Raw genomic sequence first — 12,014 nt, forward strand, 5'->3', positions numbered from 1 at the left:
CCTCCCTCCCCCTCCCTCCAGCTCTCTCCTTCCCTTCTCACCCCGACCTCCTTCTCCCCTTTCTCCAGGTGGTTCTCCCTCCCGCCGCCCGTGTCCCTTCGTGGGCGTGTGGACGGCGGTGGAGGGCGACTGTGACCAGGACGTGACTCACCTGCGGGCGGGGTGTGTGGCTCTCCACGCCCTCCAGTTCGTCCACGCCTGTTCGGGGGAGGCGGCCAAGCACTGTGAGTTTTGTTTTCGAATGTTTTTTTTTTTCGTTTTTTTCGTTTTATTTATTTATTATTGTTTTTATTTGTTATTTTTTATTTAGATTTTTAAAGATTATTTTCGGTATTTTTGTATTCTTTTCTTTTTCTTTTTGTTCTGTTCTTTCTTTCTCTCTCTCTTACCCTCACTTCTTCTCTCTCTCTCTCTCTCTCTCTCTCTCTCTCTCTCTCTCTCTCTCTCTCTCTCTCTCTCTCTCTCTCTCTCTCTCTCTCTCTCTCTCTCTCTCTCTCTCTCTCTCTCTCTCTCTCTCTCTCTCTCTCCCTCTCTCTCTCTCCCCCTCTCTCTCTCTCTCTCTCTCTCTCTCTCTCAATCTATGTCTCTCTCTCTCTCTCTCTCTCTCTCTCTCTCTCACACTCTCTTCTCTTCTCTTTCACTACCTCCCTGTCTTTTCTTCTAACTCTCTCTGTGCCCCCTTTTCTTTTTCTCTTCCCTCCCCTTATTCGCCCTTCCCTTCATTATCCTAATTCCTTCATTTTCTCTCTACTTCAACAGCTATTTCTACAATTCTTTTTTATCCTATTGTCTGTCCCTCTCTTCCCTCTTTTATCATAAACCTTTTGCTTCCCATTCTCCTGTTTCTCGTTCTCATATCCGGGATTTATAATTTATTTATTTATTTATGGAACTCGCTTTCTTGTCATTATTCATTTATTCATTTATTTCCGTTCGTATTATCTTCTATCTTTTCGCATTTTTCATTGTATCTCTTTCTTTCTTTCTTTCTTTTTCAGCGGTTCGTATTTTATGAAAGTCTGTAGTTTATATTCAGTGAATTTTTTTATTTTATTTTATGACGGTATTTAGTTTATCTTCAGGGATTTTTTCCGCTTTTCTAACCTGTTCTTTTTATCAATGGATCTCTCCTATCCTCTCTTTTTGTTTTATGCCTATTTTCTAGTCATGTTTTGCAATATCCCGTCTTCTTTATTCTTTATCGTAATTTTTTAAAGTTCTTTATCTTGTATTTTCTTTTTCATCAATTTTTAAGAATATTTATTGTTATTGTAGTATTTATTTCATCTGTTTTTGTATTCTTATTTTAAGTATTCATATTCCATCATTTTTTTTCATTATTTCTCTTTATCTTTCTATTTTTCACTTTTTATTTTCTGCAACTATCTTTTTTTATTGTTTTTATTGATATTCATATTCTATCTTTTTTTCTCTCTCTAACTCTTCTTTCTCCTTATCTTTTATCTATTTATATTCTTATTAAAGTAGTCTTTCATCAATTTTATTTTTTTATTGATATTCTTAATCATTTTTTTTCTTTATTTCTCTAACTCATGTCTTTTTTAAATGTTTTGTAGCTTTCTTTTTATTGCTTTTGTTGATATTCATATTGGATTATTTTTCTTTGTTTTTGTTTCAGCTATCTTTTTATTGTTTTTATTGATATTCATAGATCCTTTTATTTTCTTTATTTTCTCTCTCTCTCTCTTTTTAATCTTCTGCAGCTATCTTTTTCATTGTTTTTATTGATATCTATATCCCATCATTTCTTTTTCTTTCTATCTCCCTCTCTCTCTTTCTATCTCTCTAACCCTTCCCTCCTCCCATCTTTTTCATTGTTTTTATTGATATTTACATTCCATCATTTTTTTTTCTTTCTATCTCTCTTTTTTATCTTCTGCAGCTATCTTTTTCATTGTTTTTATTGATATCTATATCCCATTCTTTTTTTTCTTTCTATCTCCCTCTCTCTTTCTCTCTCTCTAACCCTTCCTCCTCCCATCTTTTTCATTGTTTTTATTGATATTCATATTGGATTTTTTCTCTCTCTCTCTCTCTCTCTCTCTCTAACCCTCCCTCCTTCTGCGTCTTTTTTATTTCTCTCTCTCTTTTTTATCTTCTGCAGCTATCTTTTTCATTGTTTTTATTGATATTCATATTGGATTTTTTTTTTCTCTCTCTCTCTCTCTCTCTCTAACCCTCCCTCCTTCTGCGTCTCCCTCAGCGTACGTCTGCCACGGCCACTGGGCTGAGGGCGGCTCCGTCTTCGTCGTGGCCTCCCCCCACGACCGCCCCAGCCACCGCCTCTGCCTCACCGCGACCTCCATCACCAACAACAACAGCAACAACAACAACAACAACGGCAAGAACAACAGCAGCAGCAAGACGCTCCAGGTCACGGCGCATGCGCACTCCTGCCCGCGGCGGCACGTGCCTCCGACCACGTCTCTGAGTCTGAACCTGACTGCGCAAGGTGAGCTGACCTGGTTTTGCTTTTTTTCTTTTTTAATATTTTTTTATTATCTTAATATTAATAAAATATTTTCGTTTTTTTTTTTTAGTATTATTTTTGTTTTTTTTTTAGGATTATTTTTGTTGTGGTTGGTTGTTGTTGTTGTTGTTATTTCATTATTATTATTATTATCATTATGATGATGATGATGATGATGATGATGATTGTTATTATTATCATTATTGTTATTATTATTATTATTATTATTATTATTATTATTATTATTATTATTATTATTATTATCATTATTATCATTATCATTATCATTATCTTTATTATTATTATTATTATTATTATTATTATTATTATTATTATTATTATTATTATTATTATTATTACTATTATTATTATTATTATTATTATTATTATCATTATTAGTATTATTATTATCATTATTATCATTATCATTATCATTATCTTTATTATTATTATTATCATCATCATCTTCTTTATTTGCTTTTAATTTTGTTTTTCTTTCTTTCTTTGGTCTTTGTTCGGCTAGATTGCGTAAGGGTTAGATCTGTGTCTGTTTTTTTGTGTTTCCTTTTGTGTGTCTTTTATCTCTCTTTCTCTCTCTCTCTTTGATTGTTCTTCTTATTTATATGAGAAAGAGAGGAGAGACTAATTTGTTTTGTGTTTTCCTACTCATTCACTATTTAAACCCTGTTTGTCATTCTCCTCTTCTTACTCTCTGTCTTTCTCTTCTTCCCTTAATCCTTATCCCTCCTCTTTCCTCTCTCGATCTCCTTCCCTCCTTCCCTCCTCCCATCACCCTCTTTTTCTCTCTCCTTCCTCCCACTTCCTTCTTTTTTCTATCTCTTTCCCTTCCTTCCTCCTTCCACCATCCTCTTTTTGTCTCTCCCCGTCCCTCCTTCCTTCTTCCCAATCTTTTCCTTTCTCCCTCTCTTCCTCCCTCCTCCTACCACCGTCTTTTTCTCTCTCTCCCTCCTTTCCCTCCCTCCTCTATTTTTCTCTCTCTCCCTCCTTCCCTTCTTTTCCTCTCTCCTCATCCCTCCTTCCCTCACTCCCTTCCTCCCACTTCCGTCTTTTTCTATCTCCTTCCCTCCTTCCCTCCCTCTACCCTCTTTTTCTTTCTGTCTCCCTCCATCCCTCCTCCTACCATCCTCTTTTTTCTTTCTCTCTCCCTCCTCTCATTATTTTCCTCTCTCCCCCATCCCTCCCTCCCTCCTACCCTCCCCTCCTTTCATTCTCCTCCTTTCCGTTCTTCATCATTACCAGATTCTCTCTTTATCTCGAAACTCGGGGCATCACAACTTGACGTAATCATCGCTCTCGCTCGTTCTTGCTTTCGTTTTATCATCGCTCTCGTTCGTTCTTGCTTTCGTTTTATCGTCTTTGTTGCCGAACTTTCTGTCTTTTCCGCGACGTAACTTGGCCTCGCGTTTCCGGGTTCGAGTTCCGCGGGCTCGTCGGGTCTCCCTCGCCTCCCGGGGGTCGCTTTTTTATGTGTGTGTGGGGGTGTTTGGGTGTGGGGTGTGGGGAGGGAGGGGGTGGGGTGGGGGAGGGTGGGGGGGTTGTGTGGGGGTTTGTGGGTGGGGGGTGTGGGGGTGTGTGTGATTGGGGGGGGTGGGGTTGTGTTTGTGTGTGGGGTGGGGGTTGTGTGTGTGGGGGTGTGTGGGAGGGGAGGGGGGGAGGAGGGTGTTTGTGTGTGTGTGTGGGGGGGGTGTTTGTGTGTGTGTGTGCGTGTGCGTGTGCGTGTGCGTGTGCGTGTGTGTGCGTATGTGTGTGTGCGTATGTGTGCGTGTACGTGTGTGCGTGCGTGTGTGTGTATACGTGCGTGCGTGCGTGCGCGTGTCTGTGTGTGTGTGAACAGAAAACCGAAAAAGAAAAAGAAAAAAAAATAATATCAAACATGTTAAGAAGAATAAATGGAAACTGACATGACGGAGGACAGCGAATCAGAGAAATGACAAAATGTAATAAGAAAATGTGGATAAGAATGAATAACTTCACAAGCGGAGGAGAAATGACTGACGTGATTCTGATTCGGATGAAGTTTTGATCGAAATGGTGTCAGTTGCAGCTCTGTGTCGGAAGGTTTAAGACTTCCCTTTTTTCTTCTTTTCTTCTGTGCATCGTCACTTTTCTTTTCTTTTCTTCTATACATCGTCTCTTTTCTTTTCTTCTACATATCGTCTCTTTTCTTTTCTTCTAAACATCGTCTCTTTTCTTTTCTTATATGCATCGCCATTTTTCTTTTCTTATATACATGGTCACTTTTCCTCTAAACATTGTCATTTTTCTTTTCTTCTACATATCGTCTCTTTTCTTTTCTTATATACATCATCACTTTCCTTTTCTTCTAAACATCGTCACTTTTCTTTTCTTAAATACATCGTCACTTTTCCTCTGAACATTGTCACTTTTCTTTTCTTCTAAACATCGTCATTTTTCTTTTCTTCTAAACATCGTCATTTTTCTTTTCTTCTATATATCGTCACTTTTCTTTTCTTCTATACATCGTCTCTTTTCCTTTCTTCTATACATCGTCACTTTCCTTTTCTTATATGCATCACCATTTTTCTTTTCTTCTATGCATCGTCTCTTTTCTTTTCCTCTAAACATCGTCATTTTTCTTTTCTTCTAAACATCGTCACTTTCTTTTCTTCTAAACATCTTCACTTTTCCTTTCTTATATACATCGTCTCTTTTCTTTTCTTCTAAACATCGTCACTTTCCTTTTCTTCTAAACATCGTCTCTTTTCTTTTCTTCTAAACATAGTCATTTTTCTTTTCTTCTATACATCGTCATTTTTCTTTTCTTCTATATATCGTCACTTTTCTTTTCTTCTATACATCGTCTCTTTTCCTTTCTTCTATACATCGTCACTTTCCTTTTCTTATATGCATCACCATTTTTCTTTTCTTCTATACATCGTCACTTTTCTTTTCCTCTAAACATTGTCATTTTTCTTTTCTTCAACATATCGTCACTTTCCTTTTCTTCTAAACATCGTCACTTTCCTTTTCTTCTAAACATCGTCATTTTCCTTTTCTTCTAAACATCATCACTTTCTTTTCTTCTAAACATCGTCACTTTTCTTTTCTTCTACATATCGTCACTTTCCTTCTATGCATCGTCTCTTTTCTTTTCTGCTTTAAATCGTCACTTTCCTTTTCTTCTAAACATCGTCACTTTTCTTTTCTTCTAAACATCGTCACTTTCCTTTTCTTCTAAACATCGCCACTTTCCTCTCTTCTATACATCGTCACTTCTCTTCTTATATGCATCATCACTTTCTTTTCTTCTAAACATCGTCTCTTTTCTTTTCTTCTATACATCGTCTCTTTTCTTTTCTTCTAAACATCGTCACTTTCCTTTTCTTCTAAACATCGTCACTTTTCTTTTCTTATACATATCGTCACTTTCCTTTTCTTCTAAACATCGTCACTTTCCTTTTCTTCTATACATCGTCACTTTCTTTTCTATGCATCGTCACTTTCTTTTCTTCTACACATCGTCAATTTAGAAAGAAAAGGCCATTTAAAGTGCAGAAAAATCATCCGAATTGAAAGAAGGTTTTACTATTCCGTGGCTACAGTAGAACAGATAGAACGAATAACAAAAATAGATGAATAAAATAGCTGAATAAAATTGCTCGTATTTGCCTACTTTGTCATACGTAGTTTCATTACTCAAATATACTCTCTCTCTCTCTCTCTCTCTCTCTCTCTCTCTCTCCTCTCTCTCTCTCTCTCCTCTCTCTCTCTCTCCTCTCTCTCTCTCTCTCTCTCTCTCTCTCTCTCTCTCTCTCTCTCTCTCTCTCTCTCTCTCTCTCTCTATATATATATATATATATATATATATATATATATATATATATATATATATATATATATATATATATATAAATTAGAATATATAACTACAAGATTCTTAATTAGATTTGATCCTTATCTTCAACAAAATGACATATAATTCTGGAAAAGATAAAAACCGGAACTCGTCATATGCTTATCTCTCTTTGTTTTATTATTCATTTACATTTACAATTTTTTACTTACACCTTTATTTTACTCCAGGATTACCTTTACAGACACTGAGAAGTTGTCTGTAAAGAAGTTGAGAATTACTGACATAATACGAGTATTTATTCACAAGGAGGATTGTCATGGGCTTCTTTATACGTAAATGTGTTCTGAGATATTTTATGTTTTATATCTCAAACATTATTTCATTCTTGACCTTGTACTTTTTATTCATTATTTTTGTCAACTTCACTTCCAGCCATTATTTTTATTTTTATTTATTTATTTTTTTTTTTTTTTGTCGGCTAATGAGTTTCATATATCACAGTCTTCGTCACTCTAAGTGTTATTAATGAGATAAAATAAATGAACATAGATTATTATTTCCTGAAAATGGTAAATGATAATTTGCGAAACAATAAAAAAAAGAAAAAAAAGAAAAGAAAAGTGGAAAGACAGAATTATTTCCTAAAAATTATAAACAATTAAAAAAAAAATGGAAAGACAGAATTATTTCCTAAAAATTATAAATGATAATTTGCGAAACAATAAAAAAAAGAAAAAAGAAAAAAAGAAAAGAAAAATGGAAAGACAGAGAAATTATAAAATGTGATCATCTTTAATGCAAAATAAAAGAAATATATCATAATTATATACAAGAATGAAAGGATTAACAACAACCTGAAATATGATAACCAGATCGTCATACAAAACAGCACAATCAACAAAACATAAAAAACAACAACAAAAAAGCAACAACATCACAACTCGTTCCAACAGAAAATAAAACAACATATATGAAACAAAAAGCAATTACGCCCAAACAAACAACAACAACATATACAGATGAAAACACATCATAACACACTCCAACATGAAAAAAATAACAACCAAAAAATCAACAAAGCAATTAAATTCAAAACATCAAAACAATTACCAGCATTTAATTGCAAACCAATTACAAACAACAAAAATAACAACAACACAATCAACAACAAAATAATTACAAACAACAAACGTTAACACAACCAAAAACAAAATAATTACAAACATACATTAACTACACAATCAACAACAAAGCAATTAACATCAAAACAAAGAAAAACGAAACAACAACAACAAAATATATACATATACCTACCCATGAAAACACACACCCATCATAAGTCACTCCCAACATAAAAAAAACATAGCCTGGCCATTCTTAATTAGTCACGAGGCATGATTAATCCAGGGCAGTTAACACAATGATAATTATTCACGTGAAATAATTAATGCCGCTCGCCACCTCCCGCTGTGCTCGTTTGTCTCGCTTGTTTGTTTGTTTGTTGTGTTTGTTTACGTTGCTTTTTTATTGTTTTCTTGTTTTTGTTATTGTAATTATTGTTGTAATTATTACTATTGCCATCAAGACGCTGTTATTATTGTTATTTTGTTCCTGTTGTTATTATTGTTATTATTATTATTATTATTATTATTATTATTATTATTATTATTATTGTTATTATTATTATCACTATTGTTTATTATTATTATTATTACTATAATTGTTGATCTCACTGCCATTATCACTGTTATCTTTATATTTCTAATATTATTATCATTATTATTGAAGAGTTTATGTTATTATCACCATAAATAATATTATACTCATCCTTTAAAATTTCCTGTTTTATCTTAACAACGGAATAAATTACAGTTTTACTACAATGAGAAGTGGCATTCAGTCCTTCTGAAAACAGAATATAATTATTTATATATTATATAATCCGTTAACGTATAATTTTTTCTGTTACTCTAGCTGAATATCCACCAAGAAAAAATGGAAATAAAATACTAGTTGTGAGCGAAAGATTTGAAGGATTTACGCTTATAAAAGGAGCAAAAAAAAAAAAAAATAAAAAAAAATAAAAATAAAAATAAACATTTTCCTTGGTAACGAAACCTGGCGGGTCGTGTCCGCAGAGTTATGTAAGCGTGAATAGTTAAATCATTATGATGGTCATGAGTAAATTGCTTTAATGGTGCTACGTCTGTGTAACTTCACTGGTTGTCGTCTATAGTATTTAACAATTAATTCTAGTGTCATTAATTATTTAACACTATTTCAACATCCTCCTTTCTCCTCCCCCCCCCCCCCCAAAAAAAGGTTTATTTATAAATCGTTATGTATAAAATGGTTTTGTCTCTTAACTTTACAGCTTACGGTCTTGTATTATATTATAATCAACATTATTATCATTGATTATTCGTTATAATTTCAGATACCTGCCTACCTCCCTCCCCTAAAAAAAAAGATATAACGTTATATAACCATTAATTTTTGCCTCTTATTTTACAACCTCCCTCCTTCCCTCCTCCAACCTTACCCCTCCCCACCCCTGAAAAAAATCCCCCCTCCTTCCCCCACCCCCATCAGTACACAAAATAAACAAACAAATCAATAGAAAAAAAACACAACAAATAAAGATTGAAAAATGAAGAAAAAAGTTAAATAAATAAATAAATGACAAAAAATCACAAAAATAAATAAAGATTGGAAAAAAATAAAGAAAAATAAATAATAGATATATGAAAATATAACAAAAAAGAAAAAGAATCACAACCAATGAATAAATAAGAAATGAAATAAAAAACAAAAAAAAAATAGATAAATGAAAATATCAGACAAAGGAAAAAAATAATAAATTAATAAAAAATAATAATAATAAATAAATAAATAAACAAACACAAAGCCCGTAGCCGAAGGAGGAGAAGCCCCGTCCTCGGGTTGGACGGGCCGTCTCAAGGCGCCGTCGCCTTTAACGCTAATGACAGGACCTCAAGCTGTCATTATTTCATGCGGGCCATCGATCCGGAGGAGGAGGGAGGGGAGGGGCGAGGGAGGGGAGGGGGAAGGGGAAGGGATGGGGGGAGGGAGGGCGGGGAGAGAGGGGTGAGGGAGAAGGGAGGGGAGGGGGAAGGGTGATAGGGGGAGGAAGGGCAGGGAGAAAGGGGAGAGAAGGGAGGGGGGTGAGGGAGGGCGGGCAGAGAATGGAGGGGGGAGGGAGGGCGGGGAGAAGGGAGGAGGAAGAGTAGTAGGGAGGGTGGAAAAGTAGGTTGGGGAAGAGAAGAAGAATTAGGGGGGTGGATATGTGTGGGAGGGAGGAAAAGGACCAACAAGAGAGGGGAAGGGGAAGGGGGATGGGTAGGAGAGAGCAGAGGCGAGGATAATGGGAGGGTAGGAACAAAGGAAGAAAAAAGGGGGAGAGAAGGGAAGGAAAGAAGTAGGAGGTGGGAAAAAAGGAAGGGCAAGGGGGTGGGTGAGGGAGAAGGGAAGGAAAAAAAGGAGAGAGAGAGGAGAAGGGAGGAGGAAGAAATGGGGAGGAAGGAGAGAAGGAAAGAAGGGAGTAGAGGATAGGTAGGTAGAAGAGAAGGAGGGAGATGTTGGAGTGGAGAGAAGAGTAGAATTAGACGGAAGGAGATAAGGAGACAGAGTAAAGGAAGGATAAAGAGGAAATTAGGGAAGAGGAGGGAGGAAGGGAAGGACAGAGAGGAAATTAGAGAGGAGGAGGAGGAAGAGAAATAGTGATGAGGAGAGAAGAGGAGGTGAGGAGGAGAGAGGAAGAGGTGAGAGACAAGAGAGAGGAGGTGGAGGGGAAGGAGAGAGAAGGAGGTGAGGAGAGAGGAGGGGGTGAGGGAGGAGAGAGAGGAATTAGAGAGGAAGGAGAGAAGAGACTTAAAGAGGAGGAGAGAAAGGAAGGGGAAGAGAGAGGAGGTGGAGGGGAAGGAGAGAGAAGGAAGTGAGGAGAGAGGAGGGGATGAGGGAGGAGAGAGAGGAAGGAGAGAAGAGACTTAAAGAGAAGGAGGTGGAGGGGGGGGGGGGGGAGTTATCCCAAGCCCCTCATTCCTCTTCTTGTCCTTCTTGTTTTTCTCGCCAAGGAGACCGGGATCTCCTGACGTCTTTCCTGCAGTTCATTGATGTTTCTGTCGGGATTTTATGAATGGACGAATGATCACGTGGCCAGAGATACGATAGATAAATAGATAGTTCAATAGGTTTGTTGCATGGGTAGGTATTTGGGTAAATTCTGATTGTGATGTCCGTGTCTATTTCGATTTTATTACTGAGATTATTACTATTATTTATTCATTTCAAACCGTATCCAAATATTTCTCTCACTCAGTGGCCGATCGTTGCGTGGTTCCGACACAGTAATTCGATGTCAAAATAACGATTTTCTTTCTCTGTTGTTTACAGGTGAATGCACTGTGGCAAGCAGCAGCAGCCGTCTCTCTCCCGCCCAACTGTTGCTCTCCATTCTCGCTGTTCTGTGCTACGTCGTACGTCTGGAAGGCGCGGGCTGCTGCAGCGAAGCGAAGGGTTCCAGATGAAGTTCTTGTACGGCATCCGCAGACGAGGGTCTTTCAACCTCTCCCACTGTAATCTAAGAGAATCATTTGTATCCAAAAGTTTTTTTTTCTCTTATTTATATATATATATGAAAGAAATCTTTGTTATCATGATTGGAGGACCACTGATAGTCTTATTTTAAGCTTAAAAAAAGTATATATGTGGATGTACTGGTACGAGAAGAGAGAGTAGCCCCTATTACGCCACAGCATGTTAGTCGTCGCACCGTCATAATGAGGAATAGTCTGTGACTATTTTTATTCAAGAATTTTATATGTATTGCATAATGATATATATTCTTTTAAATGTTCCTGACTAACTCGAAAGCAGTTGAGGTATATTTTGATAACCATAGGTAGATAGCACAACCGTACAGATCCGGTAGACGGAGAGGATAAAGCGCGAGAGAGGAAAAAAAGAGAGAACGAGAGAGAGAAAGAGAGAGAATAAGCTAACAGAGGGTTTGTATGATGCCTATACGTCCTACATTTATAGAAGCACATGAATAATAAAAAAAAACAGATGCATTTGTACACCTAGTCAAGGGAGGTCAGGAGCTGGCCGAGTCCTCTTTAAAAAAAAAGGAAGGGAGGGGGGAGCAAGAAGAAACGTCATAGCGCCATCTTCTTGGCTCACGCAGAGGACTCCCAAAGCTCCTGCAGAAGTCGGCGCACGGGGGTTCCTCAGGGGGAGAGTCCTTGGCTGATCGCACGTACAGGGGGTCCCTCTCACACCGAAGCCTCCCCCCCTCTCCCCTTCTAGATAGGACCCCCGCGTGGAAGGACCCCAAAGAACTGACCCCGCATGGAAGGACCCCAAAGAACTGGCCCCGCATGGAAGGACCCCAAAGAACCGACCCCGCAAGACACGTGACCCTCTGAGACGCCTCCCTAAGGACTCCAGGAAAGGCGGGGTCACACAATGGGCTAAGCGGAGACAGGAGATGGAAGGGAGGTGGAGGAAAAAGAGGAGGAGGAGGAGGAGGAGGAAAGGGTGGGGTCCGCTGGCTGTTGTCCCAGTAGTCGAAGGAATTCCGGTCCTGTGTGCTGCAAAATAAAACGTCGTTCTATTGTTTGTAAATACTGTATCATACACACTTAGGTTTAGGTGGCAGGAGAC

The 12,014-nt window shown here is 37.5% G+C and overlaps 1 protein-coding gene across 1 annotated transcript in view; it reads left to right on the plus strand.

The window, feature by feature from the left end:
* The window catches only part of LOC113829552 (uncharacterized), a 207,224-nt gene extending 196,206 nt beyond the window's left edge, over window positions 1-11,018 (plus strand). Inside the window, exons 11-13 of the mRNA XM_070122503.1 lie at window positions 69-224; window positions 2,225-2,473; window positions 10,743-11,018. Coding sequence (XP_069978604.1) covers window positions 69-224; window positions 2,225-2,473; window positions 10,743-10,876 — 539 coding nt within the window. The 3' untranslated portion in view covers window positions 10,877-11,018. The remainder of the gene's footprint in view (window positions 1-68; window positions 225-2,224; window positions 2,474-10,742) is intronic.
* The last annotated feature ends 996 nt before the right edge of the window (window positions 11,019-12,014 follow it).

Source organism: Penaeus vannamei, chromosome 6 (genome assembly GCF_042767895.1).
Source record: "Penaeus vannamei isolate JL-2024 chromosome 6, ASM4276789v1, whole genome shotgun sequence".
Lineage (NCBI taxonomy): Eukaryota > Metazoa > Arthropoda > Malacostraca > Decapoda > Penaeidae > Penaeus > Penaeus vannamei.